Source organism: Aquarana catesbeiana, linkage group LG13, assembly GCF_042186555.1.
Source record: "Aquarana catesbeiana isolate 2022-GZ linkage group LG13, ASM4218655v1, whole genome shotgun sequence".
In the NCBI taxonomy this organism is placed as follows: domain Eukaryota; kingdom Metazoa; phylum Chordata; class Amphibia; order Anura; family Ranidae; genus Aquarana; species Aquarana catesbeiana.
In genome coordinates this window covers 175,342,107-175,366,872 of record NC_133336.1, presented here as the reverse complement: position 1 = coordinate 175,366,872, position 24,766 = coordinate 175,342,107, and the positions used below count along the sequence as shown (strand labels likewise).

The 24,766-nt window shown below is 42.0% G+C and overlaps 1 protein-coding gene across 5 annotated transcripts in view; it reads right to left on the bottom strand.

Annotated features, from left to right (window-relative positions):
* Window positions 1-1,269: 1,269 nt before the first annotated feature.
* CADM3 (cell adhesion molecule 3) overlaps window positions 1,270-24,766 on the bottom strand; it is a 642,752-nt gene continuing 619,255 nt past the window's right edge. For 4 of the 5 annotated variants that reach the window (XM_073608723.1, XM_073608725.1, XM_073608726.1 and 1 more), the window contains 2 exons: window positions 16,843-16,968; window positions 1,270-7,038 (listed from right to left, as the gene is read on the bottom strand). In XM_073608723.1, coding sequence (XP_073464824.1) covers window positions 6,920-7,038; window positions 16,843-16,968 — 245 coding nt within the window. In that variant the 3' untranslated portion in view covers window positions 1,270-6,919. The remainder of the gene's footprint in view (window positions 7,039-16,842; window positions 16,969-24,766) is intronic. The other variant, XM_073608727.1, reaches the window with a different exon arrangement.

The following is a 24,766-nucleotide window of genomic DNA, read 5'->3' as shown; positions in this document are numbered from 1 at the left end:
TGATTTAAACTAAAAGTTCAACTGGGCTTCATCAAAGTAAATGGCCCAATCTTATTTTCTTGGTAATTTGTTATGGTAATTTAATCAAACGTTTTAGACTTTCTTTGTGTTTAAAACAATTCAAACGGAACCTAAAAAATGGAGTTGCAGAATTGCAAGTGTTTTCACACATAACACATTGGCATACTATCAACCTCTACCATCAAATTTACACAAACTAAACTTTATTTAGCATATGTAGTCTTACATGATAATGGAGATTTCTGTACCAAAGCTAACATGCCACAGAACACAAAAGCTACAAGATGGTTATCAACAGACTATCAAGGATCCATTTTGTTCTGCTGTTTATGGTTTCAGGACAGGCATGTTCCTTCTTAAATAGGGCTGGTTCCCATGAGGAGGCAAGCTGAAATTGTTGCCTTTAGGAGATGCCCTGCAGTGGCAGCCTAAAAATGTATGAAATGTATAGTTTTTATTGCATAGTTACATTGCTCCAGCTTGGACCAATGTAAATATACATATTTCATACATGTGGGACTGCTGTGGAAACAGAAAAATTACTGTAGTAATCGCTGGTACTACAGTGATAACCAGGGTCTACCGGGTACTGTGCCAAGCAGCTGCCCTTCTGTATAGTAAAGGCATTCTCTAAGTGGCATCAACACCCCATCCCTCCATCAGGTCCAATGAGAGAAAATCCTGTATCCGTTAAAAAAATACAAGGTGTTCTATGAATGCTGGCCATGCCAAATGAGCAACCTCCTCTGTTCACTATGCAGAAGAGCAGCTGGAAGACTGTGGTGATTGGTGTAGTAGTGGCAACTATTACAGTGATCCTCCGCTTTTAGAGCGGTCCCACTGGTATGAGATACTGTATGTATACTTACTGGTCCATTATAGAACAAAAACCATACCTGGATTTCAGCTTTCAGAATCTCACCCTTCCTCCTGGACCCCAGCTGCCTTCTCCTTTGGACAGTGAGAACTTAGTATAGCAATGTAAAATTGATTACTGCACTGTTCCCAAGCTGTTATACAGGGGCAAGTACAGCCATGAGGAGGAGGTGTTACTTATCACCAGGGGGGTAGAGCATGTGATCTGCTACTTGCAGTACAGAAAAACCCCTACTTAGAGAATAATGTGAACCTGTCAATTACATGGTATATGTACATTTAACAGAAGACATCATTTTTTAGGCTAATGCCCCTACAGGTGTGTGCTGAACATCATCCACCCATCAAAATAATGAGCCATATTAGAATCCATAAGCTTCCCATAAGATGTATTTTCACAGACTGAGTATATAGAGAGATATATATTTTAGAAAGGTACAAACATATAGTGAACTACATTCAGCACAGTCATTTAGACACGCATCCATATATATCGGAGTATCCTCCCTGCAGGAAGCTCTTTCAACCCAAAAAAAAAGGCCATGTTTCTTTCTTCATCTACATACAAATATAGAACAGCAAATCAGACTGACTGGGAAGCACCTGGACCATATATATGTATATTATACTGTATATTTGCTGCATAACAAGAGCAAACAGATTGTAAAAAGTTTGTGGAGTACAGGGTGGACAGGAAGTGGTTAGTAAATAAAAGCCTGAAAACTGGTTACAACAAAACAGATTTCCCCATTTTGGATGGAAGTGGTACATTCAGTCAAATGCCAATCTGTGGAGGACTGATGATCTTGGATAGTGGAACAGCTCTGCCCCCCCCCCCTTTCTGCAGCATAAAATATTGCTATAAGCATTGTACTAATGGTATGGTCACTCATATTATTTTGTCTATTTTGTGTTTATTCCTGCAGAAAATCCAGAAGGTTGAGCATAGCCATATATGTCAAGTTAAACTCCAGAGGAACAGCTATGGGTTGGTCACCTTCTCTACTCCAATGTGTTGGCTGAACAGTGAAGGAGCATCTCCACACCAATAAGGTTCATTTCCCTGCTCTCCTCTCTTGCCGTCACGTTCCTAGTGCCTGCAAGCATTTTTAGACTGATAACGCTGTATCAAAACCTGATTAGTTGACAGTTCTGTAAACACATAAAAGTTCATATCCATATATTTGTTTGTGTCTCAACTGACCTTCTTTCTCATAGGGTGCAGGGAGTGGGGGAAAAGTGGTCGGGCAACTACATTTTTCAGTTGCACTGTTTTTTTTTTTTTTTTACTATTAGGTACCCATGCCTCTATAGGCAATTTTCTTAAAAAGGTGAACTTAGCCTTTAAAATATGATTTTATATTTGCCCAGAGTTCAACTTCCAGCAAAAAGCTGAATAAACTATTAGGACAAGAGGAGTGCAGAGCTTCGATCTTCCTTCCTGGATCTCTGACAGTATGACGATGATTGCGGAAGACTGAACACACCAAAGTCCATTCAAAACCAGAAAATCAATTTTGGATGTTCTTTCGTTTTAAGCAGGCCTGTACTGGAAGAGATAATACTGAGGTATAAGTTCTGTGAAAACAACAAATGTACATAGTGTATAGGCAGGAAAAGAATATATTGCTATGGTTTAACAACCATACCAAATGAACAGTCCAATTTATTTTATATACCAAAACGTATATATGGTTTTTAATGCAGCACTTCAGTGTCTGTAATTCACATCTATTTATTGAATATCATGGAACAAATGTTATGATCGCTGTGATTTATGACAACCAATCTAATGGCAGGTTAAAGATGGAAAGTATCTAGTATGGTCATGCAAATGAAAAGCTAGATCTGACTGGTCACCAAAGGTAGGGCAGTACTAAACTTTTGCTTACAGTTTTCTTTCACACTAAGGCAAGAGTGGTCACCCTATGTACGGTGGCAGCCAGTCAGATTTTAGCTTATACATGAAAAATGGAATTTCAATGGTTGTTACAAGCAACATTTCCCCTCACCTTTGCCTGTAAATTCTTATGCTGAAAAACAGAGTAACCATTTCATTTTAAGGGTTTACAGTTAAAGCCAACCTAATGTGAAATAGCATCATTCAGCAGCCTTCAAGCATTTTCATTTGGACACAAGAGGAGAAAAAAGTTCCGATCCACCCCTTATGCCGCGCACACATGATCGGAAATGCCGCCAGCAAAACTCCGATGAGAGCTTTTGGTCGGAAAATGCGACCGTGTGTATGCTCCATCGGACTTTTGCTGGCGGAATTCGAGCCAGCAAAAGATTGAGAGTATGTTCTCTATTTTTCAGTCGGAAAAAGTTCCTATCCGAAAATGCGATCGTCTGTATGCAATTCAGACGCACAAAAAAACACGCATGCTTGGAAACAATTTGACGCATGCTCAGAAGCATTGAACTTCATTTTCTTGGCTTGTCGTAGTGTTGTACGTCACCGCGTTCTTGACGGTCGAAAGTTCAGAGAACTTTTGTGTGACCGTGTGTATGCAAGGCAAGCTTGAGCGGAATTCCGTTGGAAAAACCATCCAAGACTTTTCCAAAGGAAATTCCGCTCGTGTGTACGGGGCATAAGCTGCGATTTCATGCTTAGGTGCCTGATTACATGACTGGTAATCACAGCAGCTGTTCCTCCAAGACATTCACATACAATAGTCAAGGAGTTTTGAATACTGGATTTTACATCAGCAGAGTGGGCAGAAGACTGTAGAATGAGATGTTTCTTTACGTAAACCTTAAGTGTGAAATAGGTTACTACCGTCACATGTTTTTATGGGATACATGGAATTTTTGGTATTAGCATCTTGGTATGGAAGGGGTTGTGAGCTAGGACACAGGACTTGGAGTGGAACCATGTAGATGCAGAGCCGAAAAAGCATATGTATCTTGTGAAAAAGTATCTCTCATTTGAGGTGTTCATGTAACTAGTTCCAACAAATTAGGTTGGGAAAAACCTGCCTAACAAAAAGTGTGTGTTTTGACAATGACAACTAGTAAGTTTCCAACTGATTTAATGCAGAATGGGTTAGAGCATGAACAATGAATATCCAACTGATGGCTCTTGTCAACAATACCACTTTTCATTTCTACCAGTCCTTTTCAATCCTGTTTTCTTCTCAGTGGAATGGTGTACAATGGTTGAGTTACAAGTATCAATGATGTCCTTGGTTGGGATATTTAAATATATGTATAACCAAAACATTTCTTTTTAATTTTGGATAGAGTAGGGAAAGATTTTTTTTGCTATATCACGGGGAGATCTCCCTTCACTTCCCATCTTGAAGATGCAAAAGAAAGTTAAAGGAAATATCCCCAAAGTGAGGTCTCATAGTTGAAAGATTTCTCCTTGTCTCAAGTTCTATAGATAGCTCTAAACATTTTGGATTTCCCCTCACTTTCTGTGTTGATGACAATTGTCATCAGGGCGAATAGCAGAAATACAGCTATACTAACTTGATAGGGTTTAAGCTCTTCCCTGTGCAAAACTATTAGGCCACCTAGGCAAGGCAGCGTGAACAGGCAATGCAGTTGCAAGAGAACCTGTCAGGATGGCTGTTACCTTACTCAAATGAGACTTTCTTCTGAAGCCAAAGACTTCAATGTTGACATTTGTTACCTGTGCTAGCTCTGGGGTGAGTAAATCACATAACAAAGCTTCAGAGATATCCTTTGTCCCATAACTAGAACAGCTTCACAGAGCCTTCTGGGGTGAAAGAAGCCTCAGCTGTGACAGATAACTTTGGTCCTTCGAAACTTCCAGGTAGTGGTGATAGGAAGCAATTAACAATTTATTGTGCCTGTATGTTGGTGGCTTTTGTTTAGACTAGTAAATTGTAGATCCAAGAGGATCTAAGAGGAGCTAACAACAACCTACAGGGATACCGAATGGGCAGGCTGGAGCATACAAAGCTAGTGATAACAGTCCTTAAGGAATTCTGGAAGTTTAACTACTGTGCCGACAACAATCTGTTAGCCTGAGGCGGGGTCATATTTTACCTATAATGCTGGACTTCTATGGCCTTATTCAATAAACAGCCAAATGTGAAAGTGCTAATTGCACAGTATCTCATAGCAGGCAATCGTAATTTATGATTCTGACTGGTTGCTATATTATGCTGTACTGTAATCTGCTTCTTGCACTGTTACTTGTTAAACCCAATAATCAACAGTAAGTCTTACAGGGCTCGAGGGGAGATGATTGTGTTTGAAAGCAGAATAAGTTCCAGTTATCATGCGATGATTGGATAATGGTCAACCATGGTACATGCAATACAAAGACTCAAGAAAGGAACATATGGTAAGCCACAGCAACCAATTTACTTTCATAAATAATTTCCTTTCCAGCTTACACTTGTACATTTGCTAATAAGCAAAGCCCTTTTGCTGGATAATATCAATGAGATCTGGCTTATAACTATTCTCATAACATGTATAGACACTTGTATAGTGAATAAGAGTCTGATGTAAATAAGCCTTTATTTAGTATGGCAGAGAGCAATATGCAAAGTGCAGAATTCACAGCAACCGATCAGAAATCAGCTTTCACTAGTCTAACTGTATTCTTCTAAGCGCTGGAATCAGTTGCTATTAATTACTACACATCATTGCTTTCTGTGCCATGTTATTAAATAAAGATCTTTGTGAATGAAGCAACATTATAAAAAGGATGGACAATGCAACAGCGACATAGCAAAAAAAAAAAAACAATTAAAATAATAATAGTAATTTATGCCAAGCCTGGTACATACAGAGTATGACATTATACAGAGATTTATTGGTTAATATCAGTAACTCTTCCAGATGAATAATGCAGTCAGTTTTGTGAAAAATGGAGTCTACGCTGCTAAAACAACAAATGAGGCATTTATGTGGTAAATATGGCCAAAGGTACCACTTCTCTCCTTTTTTTTGACTGACTGGCCAATCAAAATGTTCCATTAAACTCAACCAGCAATTACGATGGTAGCTCATTTGCCATAGCATTCCAGTATGGAATATTTCGATTGGCCGGTCATTAGCCTTACCATACAAAAATGTTCCATTAAGACCTGTTTTCAGACTGGGCTAATGCCAAAAAAAATTTAAACAGAGCAAAAACATTTATGACACTAAACAAATAACACTGTGCCTTTTCTTTTTTTCTGTGCGAAACCGAGACCCTGATTAGCATAAGCAAACTCGGTTAGGGACACCTACCCCCCCACCACCACTATGACGGGAGCAGGGGGACTTAACTGGGAGCTACACCTTTCTTCCCTCGACATAGCTTCCCACAATCCAGTGTTTCACTTAACGTCTCATTCTTCAAGTGCCAACACGGTCATTTAACCTTTTCTCGAGCCAGAACTAAAAGCCGCCCACCGACTGCAAAAAAAGGGATCATCATGAGAGCCGTAGCTATTACAGGTCTTTAAATGGAAGCTTTAATTGTGGCACCTTAGAAATTGCTCTTTGAGTATTCCTGACATATAACACTCTTTTCTAGAAAATGCCTATCCTACCTGTTTAAATTACCCTGAAAAAAGAACAAAAAACAAAAAACACTAAATATATTTAAATATGCTTTCTCCCGCTGACCCGCCCACCCCACCCAATCCCAACATTCCAAAGTAAAAAATAAAAACATAAAACTTTGTACACATCATAAATGAAAATAAAACGAAAAATATTTGAACTCACGATTATTATTTGTTTTGTTAGAATAGTGCGTTCACTGAAGATATGTAGATTTAAGCAAGCAATTTTTTAACCTTTTAAAGAGTTTTTAGTAATAACTTTTGTACAAGTTTGTTTAAGAAGCACGAACTCTCAGTCGACTGTCCCTTTCTCTCCCCTCCATCCTGTTTTTGGCCCTGTTAGAGAAAGAGAGTCATCCAAGTCACATGTTGCCGGACATTGGTATCAATTTGTTCTTCCGATGCTGTTTTTTTTTTTTCTCCCGGTGTTAACTTATTTGTTGATCTTGTTGCCGTTGTTACATTATCAGGAGGAGGAGTTGGGCTTATATGAAATATTCCTTTTTGTCATCAGTTCCGCCTTGTCCGCCCTCTGCGTTGATGATGGCTGTGTCGGCATCAGGTGCATCATCTGATCCCTTGGCTTCATGAGTAAGATAAGTGCCTGAAAACGGACAAATAGACAATACTGCAACATCATCATTATCATCCTCGACTTTTCCTAGCAAAAGATGGGAGATTATAGCATACACAATAAGGCTTTCATTTGTTCTCTAGATAATATACGTTATCTTAGAGCTTGATCACTTAGCTTGCTATAAAATGCGGTAGAAATTACACTTTAGGCTGGGTTCACATATGAGCCGCATGCGGCGCACAGCAGGGGTCTGGTGCGTCCTGGTTCACAATTTCAGGTCCGATTTCAACCCGAATTTTGGGCTGAATTCGGACCTGAAGCAGGCCAAAAAGTACACAGCGTGCAAAATGTACCAGACCCTCTGCGGTGATATGTGAACCGGCTCCATAGAGAGCTGGTCAAAATCTCCTGCTATTGTGAATTGAATACGGGGAACCTGCATCCAATTCGCAATGGTGTGAACTCAGCATTAATGCATGCTACTGCAACACACAGTAACACAATAGGGTTGATTTACTGAAACTGGAGATTGCAAAATCTGGTACAGCTGTGCATGGTAGTCAATCAGCTTCCAAATTCAGCTTGTTTAACTGCTTAACACCGACCGTACTCAAATATGGGGCCCCACTGGACTGGGCTTTTTTCTGTGGGGCCGCATATTTGCATATATCCCTTTGTGCTGGGATTGCAACGCACTGCTGGCTCCCAGCACAGAGACCGGGGTCTCACTAAAAGCCCCGGGCCCTGTTCTAACGATCGAGGCCTGGAACGTCTGATTCTGTATCACCTGATCGCTGTGATAGCCTCTGATTGGCTATCACAGTGATCAGTAACTGTAAAGCCCGCCCCCGTGTTTTCTGTCTTTGTGAATGGACGAGACAGATGCATTGTATCTTTCTCTGTCCTTGCAGAGATAGAAAAAAAGTGTGAGTAGAAAAAAAAAAATAATAATAGTAATAATAATAAAAAAATTAAAAATAAAAAAATACCTAAATCAAGGTTTGATCTAAGTCAGCCCCAAGGTTAGTATTAGGGTCAAATATCAGGGTCAGTCTTTTTTGGGCAGAATTTTTATTCTCTCTAATTATTATCAGTGTCAGTTAGTGTCAGGGTCAGTGTGTTTTTAGGTAGGATAAAAAAAAGCAAAATGCGCACTATTGTTTCTGGGCTGTACTACGTGTACAGATGACAACTAACATACACATATGTGGTATCACTGCGATCATTAGGAGCAGGAGAATTTATTTTGGGTTGTTCTTTGGTGGTAGGTTGTTGTAGTAACAAGAAATATACAGTTAAATTAAAAAAATTTTTTTTTTTTACTATTTTGGGCCAGTTTTTTTTAGATGATAAAAAAAAAAAATCAGGAGATATCCATTATCAGCCCAAGAAAAACCCAATTTGTCCTGAAAAAATGCTGTATAATCCACCCAGATGCACAAAGTAGTTGTGATGATATGTACAGTTTTACCAATACATGTCAAAGTTGCAAAATTGGGCTTAGGCATTAAGATTTGTTTTACCCATAAGCGCAAAGAGGTTAAAAGAGAAGCATGGGAATCCCTTTTTTTCCCATAATCATACTTACCTAGGTGGATGCTGTCCCTCGGCGTCTCTGCACTGAGAACCAAGCCATTGAACATCGCTGATGGCTCGGTTCTCTCACCTTCCGGAGCAGAGAGCTGCTGACTGTCAATCAGCAGCTCTCCTGTTCTGCTCCACCACACTCACTGGAGGGCTGAGCTGGGGAGCGACCGTCACAGCCTCTCAGTGGCTCGCTGAGAGGCTGAGATGGCTATCCGTCCAGGCACCTGTCGGGATGACGCAGTGCCTGTACTGATTGCAGTGACATCAGCAGAGAGTGGACTTCAGACCGCTCTCTGCTGAAAACGGGTCACAGGAGTGCAAAATGAATTGTACTCCTGTGACCCTTAGGAGAATCCCAATCAAACAAGCTGAGGCTGGACTTCTCCTTTAATTAAGCGGTGACAAGAAACCTGGAAGCTGGTTTCTATGAAGAGCTGCACCAGATTTTGCACTCTCCAGTTTTAGTAAATCAACTCTAGTGTATAAACCAATTAGCAACAACTCTATGAGCACTGGGAGTTTAAGTGAATAATATTGATTATCTTGTTACAATGGCATCTGAAAGTTGGTGGGATATATTAGGCAGCGAGTAAACATGTTGTTCCTGAAGGTTATGTGTTGAAAGCAAAAAAATGGGCACCGCGGTTTGTTGCATATGGGGCTGTGTAGCCGCAGATCAGCCAGGGTGCCCATGCTAACCCTTGTCCACAGCCAGAAGTACCTACAATGGGTATTAGAGCATCGGAATTGAACCACGGAGCAATGGAAGAAGGTGGCCTGGTCTAATGGATCATATTTTCTTTTACATCATGTGGATGGCCCAGGTGTGTGTGCATCAATTATCTGGGGAAGAGATGGCACCAGGATGTTGTATGGGAAAAAAGGCAAGTGTGGAGTCAGCATGATGCTTTGGGCAATGTTCTGCTGGGAAAACTTGGGTCCTGCCATTCATTTGGATGTTAATTGACACGTACTACCTACCTAAATATTGTTGCTGACCAATGGTTAGGTATTCCCTGATGGCAGTGGCCTCTTTCAGCAAAATAATGTGCCCTGCTATACTGCAAAAATCAAGAATAGCTTGAGGAACACAACGAGTTCAAAGTCTTGATTCGGCCTCCAATTTCTCCAGATCTCAATCCAATCCACCATCTGTGGAATGTGCTGGAAAAACAAGTCTGATCTGTGGAGGCTCCGCCTCACAACTTACAGGACTTAAAGGATCTGCTACTCACGACTTGGTGCCAGACACCACAGCATACCTTCAGAGCTTTAATGGAGTCCATGCCTTGATGGGTCAGGGTTGCTCTGGTGGCAAAAGGGGGACCTACTCAATATTAGGTGGGTAGTCATAAAATTAAGGCTGATTGTTGTGTGTTGTGGTAACCCAATGCACATACACAGAAAAACAAAAAAACAAAAAATCAAACATGAAAAAAATGCACTTCACTAATAACACGTAGTGCAGAAATATGAATACTTTGTGCATTGTGGTGTGCTGCACTGTCAAAAATATGAGATGTTTTATGAGATGAGGTGTCTTAACAGCCCATTCAAAATGAATGGGTTGCCTTGACGCTGTGTGCGTCAATGCGTGAAAATGTATGAGCAGCAGGGTGTGAATGAGCCCTTATATATGACTTAACTGCAACCAACAGACAAATAGGCTATACTACAGTATCATTTTTATCTTCCTTGACATTTCGTAATGAAAGCTGGCCATACAACAGTAGAATTTGGTTAGAAAAAAATGTCTTTTGAAACACTCTTTCATTTTTCTCATAGTTAATGGGGTTAAGTTGATGACAGGCTTTAACCATATCTACAGTTGTGCTCAAAAGTTTGCATACCCTGGCAGAAATTATGAAATGTTGGCATTAATATTGAAAATATGACTGATCGTGCCATTTATTATCACATAGGAGGTTATTTACGAAAGGTAAATGCACTCTGCACTACAAGCGCAAACTACAAGTGCAAAGTGCACTTGAAATTGCACTTGGAAGTGCAGTCGCTGTAAATCTGAGGGGTAGATCTGAAATGAGGGGAAGCTCTGCTGATTTTATCATCCAATCACGTGAAAGCCAAAATGCTGTTTTTTATTTTCCTTGCATGTCCCCCTCGGATCTACAGCGACTGCACTTCCAAGTGCACTTTCAGTGCAATTTCAAGTGCACTTTGCACTTGTAGTTTGCACTTATAGTGCAAAGTGGAGTTGCCTTTAGTAAATAACACCCATAGTTTTTTGGATCCTTTTTAAATCACAATAATAACAGAAATCACCCAAATGGCCCTAATAAAAAGTTTACATACCCTGGAATGTTTGGCCTTGGTACAGACATAGAAGGCGGCACACACAAGTTAAAATGGCATTTACAGGTTAATTTATGTCATTTGTGGCTTTTTAAATCACAATTAGTGTCTGTGTATAAATAGTCAATGAGTTTGTTTTAGCTCTCACTTGGATGCCCTAAGCAGGCTAGACACAGAGCCATGAGGAGGTAGAAAAGAACAGTCAAAAGACCTGCGTAACAAAGTAATGGAACTTTATAAGGATGGAAAAGGATATAAAAAGATACCAAAAGCCTTGAATATGCCAGTCAGTACTGTTTAATCACTTATTAAAAAGTGGAAATTCGGGGCTCTTTTGATACCAAGCCAAGGTCAGGTAGACCAAGAAAGATTGCAGCCACAACTGGCAGAAGAATTGCTCAGGATACCAAGAAAAACCCACAGGTAACCTCAGAAGAAATACAGGCTGCTCTTCAAAAAGACAGTGTGGTTGTTTTTAAGGAGCACAATTCAATAATACTTAAACAAGATGCCAGAAGGAAGCTTTTTCTGCTCCAATGCCACAAAAAAACCCAATGAGGCATGTCAAGGTGTTGTTGGGCATATTGTAACCAGGCTTTTTGTGGAACTTGTGCAGTAAAGGCTTTTTTCTGGCAACTTGACCATGCAGTTTTTTTTTTGTTCAAGTATCATCGTATTGTGTTCCTTAAAAACAACCACACCATATTTTTCCAGAGCAGCCTGTATTTCTCCTGAGGTTACCTGTTGGTTTTTCTGTGTATCCCGAACAATTCCTGTCACAGCTGTGGCTGAAATCTTTCTTGATCTACCTGACTATGGCTTGGTATCTAGAGATCCCCAAATTTTCCACGTCTTATTAAATGATTGAACAGTACTGACTGGCATATTCAAGGCTTTTGGATATCTTTTTATATCCTTTTCCATCTTTGTAAAGTTTCATTACCTTGTTATGCAGGTATTTTGACTGTTCTTTTATGCTCCCCATGGCTTAGTATCTAGCCTGCTTAGTGCATCCACGTGAGAGCTAACAAACTCATTGACTATTTATACACAGACACTAATTGCAATTTAAAAAGCCACAAATGTGGGAAATTAACCTTTTAGAGTCGTTTTAACCTGTGTGTGCCACATTCTGTGTCTGTACCAAGGCCAAACATTCCTGGGTATGTAAATTTTCATCAGGGCCATTTGGGTGATTTCTGTTATCATTATGATTTTAGAAGCCAAAAAACGTGATAATAAATTGGTTCGTGTGATCACTATCCTTGAATTAAAGACAATTTTTTGGCATAATTAGTCATATTTTCAATATAAATGCCAATATTTCCCAATTTCTGCCAGGGTATGCAAACTTTTGAGCACAACTGTATAACAATCCCACACAAAATAATTGTATTTGATTGCAGCTCTGTGCACACAATAATTTATTTATTTACTTTATTTACTTTAAAATATAATCAAATTAATATTTTCATATAACACACCAGCTGGTAAATAAAAATACTGCATATAAAAAAATGCATTAATAAACTACAAATCTACAAATTCCCCACATGTTCTTATTACAATCTATTTGTGCAATGAACTAATTTAAGAAGTCCGTAAAACCCACTTAAATCTCTAAAGGTGCTCTCAAGAGGATCCTCTGGTAAAAGTCTCTCACTGGACGAAACTCGTTGGGGCATGACCTAGGAGTGGACGTTGTGTACAGGCTGTCTTGTTGACCTGAGATCACTGGGTAGAGTGATACATCCAGCTATATATATATATATATATATATATATATATATATATATATATATATATATATCATATCTGACCCTGCAAGCTGAGAGGTACTGAGAGACTTGTTTGTTACATGTGATTCAATCCTTTTTATCTTGCATGTAGTGTTGCTTTAAAACCTTGTTTGTTATACAGAATTATACTATTGTGTTTGCTTCCTTCTGTTTTCATACTTACCCTGTGGATGAGAACTGGAGTAGCAATCAGAGTCAGAGAGTGTGCCCTGGAGGAAAGCGGACATATTGGTAGATCCTAATGTGCTTAATGCCGATCTTTAAATATTGAGGCATAGAGATCTGGTGAGTTACAATCTCAAGGGGTGTGAATCACTGAGCATTGAGTAAACACTGGGCTATCAAACTTGCACTTTGGAAGATTTCATATACAGTGAGGGAAAAAAAGTAATTGATCCCCTGCTGATTTTGTATGTTTGCCCACTGACAAAGAAATTATCAGTTTATAACTTTAATGGTAGGTTTATTTTAACAGTGAGAGACAGAATAACAAAGAAAAAATATCCAGAAAAACACATTTCAAAAAAGTTATACATTTATTTGCATTTTAATGAATGAAATAAGTATTTGATCCTCTATCAATTGGCTAGATTTCTGGCTCCCAGGTGCCTTCTATACATGTAACGAGCTGAGATTAGTAGCACTCTCTTAAAGGGAGTGCTCCTAATCTCAGCTTGGTACCTGTACAAAAGACACCTGTTCACAGAAGTAATCAGATTCCAACCTCTCCACCATGGCCAAGACCAAAGAGCAGTCCATAGATGCCAGGAACAAGACTGTAGACCTACACTGGGCTGGAATGGGCTACAAGACCATCGCCAAGCAGCTTGGTGAGGGGACAACAACAGTTGGTGCGATTATTCGCAAATGGAAGAATCACAAAATAACTGTCAATCTACCTCGGTCTGTGGCTCCATGCAAGAACTCACCTTGTGGAGTGTCAAGGATCGTGAGAACGGTGAAGAATCAGCCCAGAACTACATGGGAGAATCTTGTCAATGATCTCAAGGCAGCTGGGACCATAGTCACCAAGAAAACAATTGGTAACACACTACGCCGTGAAGGAATGAAATCCTGCAGTGCCCGCAAGGTCCCCCTGCTCAAGAAAGCACATGTACAGGCCCGTCTGAAGTTTGCTAATGAACATCTGAATGATTCAGAGGAGAACTGGGTGAAAGTGTTGTGGTCAGATAAGAGCAAAATCAAGCTCTTTGGCATCAACTCAACTCGCCGTGTTTGGAGGAGGAGGAATGTTGTCTGTGACCCCAAGAACACCATCCCCAGCGTTAAATATGAAGATGGAAAACATTATGCTTTGGGGGTGTTTTTCTGCTAAGGGGACAGGACAACTTCACCACATCAAAGGGACGATGGACGGGGCCATGTACCGTCAAATCTTGGGTATGAACCTCCTTCCCTCAGCTGTTTTTCAGGATTTTTTTTTTTTTTTATTTCTGCCTCTGTATATTTTTTCCCCCACTGTATGAGCACTTTTGGAGATTTAAGTGGATTTTACAGAATTTTATGAGTTATAAAATTTTTTTTTGAACAAATAGATTGTAATAAGAATACTTGAGGGATTTGGAGTTTATTTATACATATTTTTTACATTAAATATTTTTACTTATCTGATTGGTGTGTGATATGAATTTATGAAATAGATACTTATTTTGAAGTATGAATTGTGTGCACGGCACTGCAATCACTTCCAATTATTTTAAGTTGTATTGTTATAGCTTTTCAAGAAAATCTTTTTTGTGTATAAGACACATTCATTACTTGAAACAAGAGAGGTATATTAACTTTTTTTTTTCAACCATAGCAACAAGGAAAATCATATGATAAGGATAGGAAATGTTTCTTTAACAAACAAAATTCTAACTGTAAATGTGGTTTTTGTTCAGAAAAAAATTACTTCTGTGATGTGTATGGAATCCCAAAATCGAGTGTAGGATTCAAAACACTGGCATTGTAATTGAAAGAAAATTTTTAGGTTTTCATATGAAATATGTAGAGGCCATAATGGCACTGAATGCTCTGACAGCTCTGCTCTTTGCTATTTCTGACTGGGGGACACAGTGAACCTTCTTCCCTACTATTGATCTTCACATAATGTTGCTGGCCTGTTGTGCCATCATCTATATACACAAGCTATGGATTCTCCTTATTATGAAACCTTGGCTCGCCCTCTGTTTCGTCCCCCATGGGGTAGAAATTCCCTGGTACCCCACACCTACAGAACTGCTAGGCTCTTTCTCTATCCCCCCTCCTTTGGAGCTGACCTATAATTCTTTGCATCTACTCTTGAGGAAGTGGAAATGAATCCACGAAACGCGTAAACGAGTTATAGGATGTCAAGAAATTTGTGGATCGTTATGAATTTTGCCTTTATGCATTTCTATCTGCCAAATCATGTATCTCTATCAAACATCATGTATACAAACATTAAAAACTTTTATGAACTGACTATGTTTATTATGACTACTTATTATGGATCAGTTCAATATATCTTTTCTTTTGTTGTTGGTATTTTATTATGTCTAGCAAATCGTTAAAATTAATTTTACTATTATGCAATAAATTTGTAATCATGTAACTGTTTATAAGTGTTTAGTCTCATTTAAAGTCCCGTGACCATGTTCTTGTTTTTGTATGAATGCTCTAACAGAATTTTTCTAACCTTCCACACAAATGTTAAAACAATATTCTACTGGTGTATGGCCAGCTGGTGTATGAGGAATTCAAGCATGAGAGTGACAACAAGATTACAGCTAACAGTGATGGCTTGAATGCTACTTGGACAGAAAGTGAAAGACAATCTCCTCAATGGGGACACAGACAAAAATAGAAAGAAGACAGAGAATATAACCCTTCCTCACTCTAGCCAAATCCAAAAAAAACTTTTGGATGGCACGTTAAAGTAGTTGTAAACCCTATATAAATCACATTTAGTTTGCTAAAGTATCGTGTATCCCAAACAACTGTTATGCGTACTTGTTTTGATCATTCATTGCTGATCTCCTGCAGCTTCTTTGCAGATACAGTATATCCTGTTTATATCCACATACTCTATTGGAAGCCATTACAACAAAGTGACAATGCAGGAACACAGTTAGGAGAAAGGGACAGAACATTGTACATATTTGCCAGCACATCACGGATCTTCAAATATTTTCCAAAAGGTTTTTGTTGAAGAATGATCACATCACAGCTTGAAAGTGCAGAAGAAACGTTTCAGAACTGTGCTGGACCCCCTGATGATGACATGTCAGATGAGGGGGTCCTGTGTGGCTCCGAAATGTTGCACTTCCTTGCTGCGATGTGATTATCCTTCAATAAAAACATTTTGGACAATATTTGAAGATCTGTGTTGTGCTGGCAAATATGTCCAAAAGTCTCCAGCTAATTGCTGCTGCAGCGCTGGCTATCCTAAAGCCTATTCCAAGAACATGTGCGATAGGGATATTGACATTTGTTAGGGACAGAGCATTGTCACCCTAAAAGAGAAAGTGCCTGAACAAAGACCTTAAAGAAGATCTTCACTGTGTTTGAAAAAAAACTAAAAGTCAGCAGCTAAAAATACTGTAGCTGCTGACTATTAATAAAAGGACACTTACCTGTCCAGGGATCAAGTGCTGTCCTCACCTGGGTCGGTTCTTCGCCAGTCTTTGGGTCCCTGGCGCTGGCATGTTAACTGTGGGAAGTCAGCTGTGAATCCTTGCAGCTTTACAGCTGACTTCCACGCAGTGCTTTTTGAATGGTCCCACAATGTTATCGGGCCTATGCCATGTCCCAGAAGGTTGCGGGTGGGGAAGGGTGACCTCCGGTAGAAGACAGGAGCGGGTACCTGTCCAAAACAGGTACCTGCCCCCCCCCCAGAAAAAAAAAAAGAGGAGAGGGTGGAGGGCATAAAGTGGAAGCCACTTTAATGGCAGAATCAGCAGATATTTTTTTGAAAGCTGCACTTTTGAAAGAATTAAATGTGACTTTTGAAATTACGTTAACATTTTTAATCTTAGAGGAGACTTAAGAGTTTGGCTTACATATACTTTAGGCAGGTCTCATTTATACCTCCAATGAAGACCCTGATGATTTGGACTGATGAGATGGAGAGGTCTAGGATGGATCTTACCTTTGTGTCTGATCAAGTAGCGTGCCAAGACAATGAGCAGACAGAACAGCAGAAAGGCAATCACGGCTACCACTCCTCCAACGACAGCGTGGTCCAGGCCTGAATGGGTGGGATAGGGGCTGGGGTCTGGTGGCATGGAGGAAAGAGGCAAAAAAGGAACAGGAAGGAAAGGACCACAAATGGGACAAAAGGTGGAAGTTGGGAGGTAAAGGAAGAAAAATAAAAAAAGAAGTGAAAATACAGAATAGAAGCAGAACAATTGTCCAGAAGGAAACTGCTATAACCCACACAGTATACAGAACCTTGCAGAAAATAAAACCTTAATTATAAGAAGCTTTGCACACAGATAAGGCATGTAATATATGGATCTGCAGGGAAGCGAGTGAGTGGGTCTTACATGCAGCTGTGAGGAAACAAAGTTCATGCAAGAACAATGACAGACCACTGTGGGAGGCTCCTATATCCCTTGACACTGTTAATAGAACATGATGTCAGTGTTAAAGGACAAGACGGTAAAACACTGCTCCCGTCTAAATGTTGTTTCCAAAATCATTCTTATTGTGTATCCCAAGACACAACTTTTTTTTTAGTTTTGGACAGACTAGGGAAAAATTTGAGACCTTTCCTGCTTTGTCCATTGAGAGATTTCCCTCCACCTCCTGTTCTGGTAACAACGTTGCCACTGCGGTAGGACGTGAGAAATCGTGAGAGACTCAGACAGCAGTGGAAAGCTTGCTCTATTGACAGAACTTATTTTTATTGCCACTATGCTGCTTTTAAAGAAATTTCCCCGCATTTCCTATACTGGTGACAATGTTATCAGGGGGACAGGAGGTATGGGAAATTCTCCAAAAAGGTGCCACAGACATAAAAAGGAAAAAAAAAAACTGGCAGGAACTCTAACTGTCCGCTAGTCCGGGCTAGATATAAACTTTGAAGTCTAAGTTCACCAGTCCGAAAAAGTTCCATGTATTCTTGGGTCTTCAGTAGATTAAAAATAATTGTGCAGGTTTTGAGGGCATACCTGTAGGCCATGTACAGCCTCTCCTAAGCTTTTAAGAAAACCTCCAATGTGAGCAACTGTCCCGGTTCTGCCTAGTGGCCAAGGCGTGCTGCACATTGGGTAGGCGCCCCCAGCACTGCAGGAATGAACATACTCACAGTTTTTTTCTTTCCCTCTGAGCATAGTCGCAGCTTTGAGAGAGCTCATAGCGCACACGCAGGATTTGAATCCATCAGTGTGCTCATTTGTGCATTGCCAGAAGCGTGTTCCTAACATACAACACGTCCTGGCATCTAGATAAGATAGGTAGGAATGTTTACACTATTTTTTATTTTTTTTTAAAGCCTTGAGAGAGGCCATGTACAGTGTACAGGTATGACATTTTAGGAAGAAGTACTCTCACTTCCATTTTTAATAATGTCTTCTGTTCTATTTTATCCAATCTTCTTATGTACTGTCTAAGGCTAGCTGTGAGGTTAGACTGAGCACCTCTCCTCCCTCCTTGGCCGTCCAACAATGCAACTAGCAAGCAGATGGCTGCTTTGACAGACACCACTTTTTTCTTCTCCAAGCATTCACACACTTGCCTGCAGCATTTTAGCTGACAAGCTTACCCTTAAATCCCCGCATTCCTCATGAGACACTTGTCTTGGGGCAAGTGCTTGGAGATAGGGATAAGTGTCATCTGTCAAAGCAACTGTCTACTTGCTAGCTGCATTGACGGATGGCCAGGAGGCAGGAGGAGTGCTCTGTAGACAGCACATAGAAAGGTAGGACAAAGTAGTACATGTACTATGTCCTCTGGGGAACAGAACTCCTTAAAGAGGAGCACCAGTCTTCCCCCAAAAAATTAAAACTCTGCAGCTACAAATACTATAGCTGCTGACTTTTAATATAAGGACACTTACTTGCCCCAGGATCCAGCACTGTCCTCACCGAGACGATTCTTCAATCGGTTTTGGGTCCAGGCGCCAGCATCTTAACACTAAGGGGAAGCGGCAGTGAAGCCTTGAAGCTTCAAAGTCAACTTCCAACTACGCATGTGTGAGCCGTGCAGCACTTTGTGAATGGTCCTGCAGTCTTCTGGGACCTGTGATGTGTCCCAGAAGGCTACGGGAGGCGAACTCCTGCTCCGATCTGAGCGGACGTGGGGAAGCGGGTACCTATCTACACCAGGTACCCGCTCCTCCCCAAAAACTGATGTGCCAAGGAGGAAGGAGGGGAGCGTCTAAGGCAGTCTTTAGAAATCCAATGTGCCTCCACACAACAAACGTTGGTGCAGGTGACAGATTCATGTACCTGTTGAAGACAGGTACAGACTAGTGTTGCAGCTTCCCCATCAGGCTCTGCCCACTCAGCGTCCTTAACAACCAGTGACAGGGAGAGGGAACCAGCAACAAATCTGCCGCGCAGCTCTGCTACACTGCCTACAAGGACCAGCACTCTGCCTGTCTCTGTATGCCAGCTTACTCTAAGTCCTAATTACCACCAGTTTCATTATCAATGAACTGGAGGTAATTTATTTTTTAATCTGGTGCAATAATAGGGCCACTTTATAGGAGGAGTAACTGCGCGTGCCCAGCGGCCGCGATGTCCGCCGGGCACCCACAATCGCTCCTGACAGAGACAGAACGGAGATCTGTCAATGTAAACAGACAGATCTCTATTCTGTCAGGGTTAAGGAGACAGATTTGTTGTTCCTAATGCTTAGGAACAGCAATCTGTCTCCTTCTCCAGGCAGTCCCATCCCCCCACAGTTAGAAACACTCCCTAGGGAACACACTTAACTCCTTGATCGCCCCCTAGTGTTAACCCCTTTCCTCCCAGTGACATTTACACAGTAATCAGTGCATTTTTATAGCACTGATCGCTATATAAATGTTACTGGTTCCAAAAAAGTGTCAAAAGTGTTCGATCTGTCTGCCACAATGTCGCAGTCTCGCTTGGTTAAAGCGACGCAGTGCCGTATCGCAAAAAAAACCATGGTCAAGAAGTGGGTAAATCCTTCCGGGCTGAAGTGGTTAAAGGGCCAGATTGTCAAAAAAAAAGTGTTGGTAGAGATTTATTGAACTCCTTCCTGGAAAAGTGAACTTAGCCTATAAGTGCTTATTTTTAGGTACATTGACCCATAGCAGCCAATAAAAAAAGACCTTGCACTTGGTTGAATTCTGATAGTACAAAGGACAAAGCAAGGGCTTGTGTAGATGGGACAATGCAGCATTCTTTCAGATGCATTAGGTTCCTTCACAGGGAAATTTGACCTCCTTATAAATTGCATCAAGTTGCTTCAAGCTGCTTTTACATTCCTATTTACTTATATGTGGAGAAAAGCAATTCCGACATAAACAAAAGACTGTATAAACAAGCACTAATGTAACAACTGATCTAATGCAAAATTGCTAAAATCTCTTTTTCTTTACTTTTACAAGTTACTGCATATCACTTGCTTTGACTGATGCAATTTGTGTAACAGGAAATAGCAAAAATACTATGCTATATGTAACATAATAATACTTTATAATGATGACTTCTGTAGAGAACGATATAGCAAAATTATAAATTGAAATTATATAGTTGGCTTTTATTTGTCAAAGGAAACATGACTGTGACAGTATTTATGGCAAACTCATTGGTGGTCGACAGCGCTCATCAGCTGTGTCATGGTATACGTCAGCAGGTTTTGGCCATTGTCCCTCTTATATCAACTAGTATACAGACAGAAGACTGTGGCAATAATAATCTACTTACGTAGAAGTAGTAACTAGTGGCAACAGTTTTGGGAAGACACCCTCCAGCCAGCCAACGCTACATCCAACTCAATATAATGTATCAAGCATTAATATAGGGGTTGATTAACTAAAGGCAAGTAAGCTATTCACGTTGGAAGGTAAATTTCCCCATACCTTTGTAAATGTGGTGAATCTATGTTGACTTGAATCTCTGTTGACTTCATCCAATCACGTGCAAGAAAAATATAATTTTTTAAAAATTTTCCTTGCACATGATTGGGTATTTGTTACAAAGTGAATTTTACACCACATTCACTAAGCTAAGGGAAAATTCCCTTCCAACAATCTATTATATGTATAGTATATACAGTGGAAATTACATAATTTTAAGCTAACCAATCACGTTTTGAAAAAAATCATAAGGCATCATATGTAAACATGCCAAACTAAAAACAGATGCCAGCCTGGCTGGATCATCTCTGCATATGCTTGTTTATCATCTACAATAATAATATAAAAAAAAAGAACAATCCTGTAAGGAAGGAAAAACAATCATAAATGTATTATAGATCCATTAGACCTGTTTTTGTTTATGTCTTAGTTCTCTATCACCTCCTTATTTTATTTAAAATAGTTGTAAATCACTGGTGCTTAAAAGAAAAAAAAAATCCTGCAAGGCAATATTATGCGATGCATACTAGCACATTATGAGAAACTCACCTTAGAACAAAACGCTCCTGCGCCGCAATGTCAACGCTGAGACGGCTGACATCTTCCCCCTTCTTCCTTTCGGGTTTGCGGCCTCTGGCATGAGTGCGGGAGCCGCTGTTTTTGGCATGTGCTCTGAAGGTCCAGCATTGTAAGCCGAATCTTTAAACTTCTGTAGGAGGATTTGTTTCTTCTCTCTGTACCACCTGAGGCTAATCACTTCACTGAATGTATGCAAGGGTTTACAACCACTTTAAGACCACGTACACACCATTAGATTTTCTGCAGATTTTTGTCCTCAGACTTACCAAAACCATGTACAGTAGGTGACCGCGATATTTTGTCAATCTCGCCACTGTTATCAGCGAGATTTGGCACCTGCGAGCCCCGACGCGGGAGCCAGCGCCGAGCTGGCTCGATCATCGGGGAAGGAAAACTGAACCCCCCCTGAACCGTACCAGGCTGCATGCCCTCAACATGGTGGGTGGGCGCTTTGGAACAGGGGGGCGCCCTGCGGCCCCCCACCCCAAAGCACCTTGTCCCCATGTTGATGAGGACAAGGGCCTCTTCCCGACAACCCTGGCTGTTGGTTGTCGGGGTCTGTGGGCAGAGGGCTTATCGGAATCCGGGAGCCCCCTTTAATAAGGGGGCCCCCAGATCCCGGCTCCCCACCCTATGTGAATGAGTATGGGGTACATCGTACCCCTACCCATTCACCTAGGAATAAAAGTGTCAAAGTGTCAAAACACACTACACAGTTTTTTAAAGTAATTTATTAGTCAGCTCCGGGGGTCTTATTCCAACTTCGGGGGTCTTCTTCCGACTTCTCTGTTCTCTCCGGCCTCTTCTCCCGGTGTCCGTTTTTTCTCCCGCTCTCCGGATCTTCTGCCGGGCTCCTCCGCTATCTTCTGCTCTTTTGCCGGCTCTTTTGCTAGCGGTGGGCCGGTCTTCTCCGCCGTCTTGTTCCTTCTTCTCTTCTTCCGATGCTGACACGACGCTCTCTCCCGCTGTAATGCTGTGTGAGCGGTGCGCAATGACTTATATAGGCATGGGGCATGGTCACCGGGTGATGTCACCCGGTGACCCGCCCCTTATGACGTCACAGTCCCATCAAGCCCCGGGACTGTGACGTCATAAGGGGACGGGGTCACGCCCCATGCCGATATAAGTCATCGCGCACCGACAGCGAAGAAGACCGGGCCACCACTAGCAAAAGAGCCGGCAAAAGAGCAGAAGATAGCAGAGGAGCCCGGCAGAAGAGCGGGAGAAGAACCGGACACCGGAAGAAGAGGCCGGAGAGAGTGGAGAAGTCGGAAGAAGACCCCCGAAGTCGGAAGAAGACCCCCGGAGCTGCCTAATAAATTACTTTAAAAACCTGTGTAGTATGTTTTTTTATTGACACTTTTTTTTCCTAGGTGAATGGGTAGGGGTATGATGTACCCCATACTCATTCACATAGGGTGTTCCCGGATTCCGATAAGCCCTCCGCCCACAGACCCTGACAACCAACAGCCAGGCTTGTTGGGAAGAGGCCCTTGTCCTCATCAACATGGGGACAAGGTGTTTTGGGGTGGGGGGGCCGCGGGGTGCCCCCCTTCCCCAAAGCACCCACGCACCCACCCCCCCATGTTGAGGGCATGCGGCATGGTACGGTTCAGGGGCGGCGCTCGCTCGTCCCCACCCCCTTTCCTGACCGGCCGGGCTGCGTGCTCAGATAAGGGTCTGGTATGGATTTTGGGGGGGGACCCCAACGCCGTTTTTTCGTTTCCCTTAAAATCCATACCAGACCTAAGAGCCTGGTATGCTCATGGGGGGGAACCCATGCCAGTTTTTTATTTAAAATTTGGCGCAGTGTTCCCCCTCATGATTCATACCAGACAGCTGTCAGCACTGCCCGTCGCTCATCGCGAAAGGAAAAAACTGTTTTCCTTTCCAGATGAGCGAGCCAGCGCGACATGCACAGTACCCTGTCGCTGGAATGGGATGGGATCGCGCTGTCGATGGGATCGCGCTGGAAACACAATCTCGCAGTCAGGTACTGTAATGCAAGGGTCTGCCGGATTGCATACAAATTGAAACTCTTATGCCCTGTACACACGAGCGGACCGAATCAGTCGGACAATCCGACCGTGTGTGGGCTTCATCGGACCTTTTCAGTCGAAAATCCGATGGACTTTAGATTTGAAACGTTTCAAATCTTCCCTCCGGAACTCCGCCGGACCCAGTTCCTATCGGGAAACCCGTTCGTCTGTATGCTGGTCCGACGGACATAATACGACGCAAGGGCAGCTACAGCACCTGCCCGTGAGAATGTTTCCAGCACGATCCTATCGCGCTGGTTCTTGGCGACAGGATACTATGCACCTCGCGCTCGCTGCAATAGGAAAAACACATTTTCCTATTGCAGCGAGCACGAGAAAGAGGCGACAATGTCCCTGAGATCTGGTATGGATTTTAAGGGAAACCCCCTACGCCAAAAAAATGATGTAGGGTCCCCCCAAAATCCATACCAGACCCTTATCCGAGCACGCAGCGGGGCAGGTCAGGAAAGGGGGTGGGGACGAGCGAGCGCCCCCCCCTGAACCGTACCAGGCCGCATGCCCTCAACATGTGGGGGTGGGTGCTTTGGGGAAGGCGGGCACCCTGCGGCCCCCCCACCCCAAAGCACCTTGTCCCCATGTTGATGAGGACAAGGGCCTCTTCCCGACAACCCTGGCCTTTGGTTGACGGGGTCTGCGGCCAAGGGGCTTATCGGAATCTGGAAGCCCCCTTTAATAAGGAGGCCCCCAGATCCCGGCCCCCCGCCCTATGTGAATGAGTATCGTACCCCTACCCACTCACCTAGGGAAAAAAGTGTCAATAAAAAAACACACTAGACAAGTTTTTAAAGTAATTTATTAGGCAGCTCTGGGGGTCGTCTTCTGACTTCGGGGGTCTCTCAGACTTCTCCGCTCTCTCCGGCCTCTTCTCCCGATGTCCGGTTCTTCTCCCGTCTGGTATGGGTCTGGTATGGAGTTCGGGGGGACCTCCACGCCGTTTTTTCAGGGCATAAGAGTTTAAAATCCATACCAGGCCTGGTATGCTCTGCGACGGGGCTCACAAGGTGTTAATCTCGTCGTTAATAGCGGCGAGATGGACTTCCTTTTCTAGTCCCGTTGTACCTCATCACGTTCAAAATGAACAGACTTTAGTCCGTGTGTGGGCAAGTCCGTTCGTTCGGAAGTCTGCCATAACTCCATCGAAGTCCGTCGGAAAGTCCGGTCGTGTATGCGCGAGTCCGTTCGTTTGGAAAGTCCGTCGGGAAGACCGTCGGACCTAGTCTGCTGGAAAGTCCGGTCATGTGTACAGGGCATTAAGGTTTGACCTCATATTATATGGTTTTAGTAAATTTGAAGACAAAAATCTGCAGAAAATGTTATAGTGTTTATGGGGTCTTAGGCGCAACATTGATATTCTTGTAATAGTGAAACAATAAAGTTTAGAT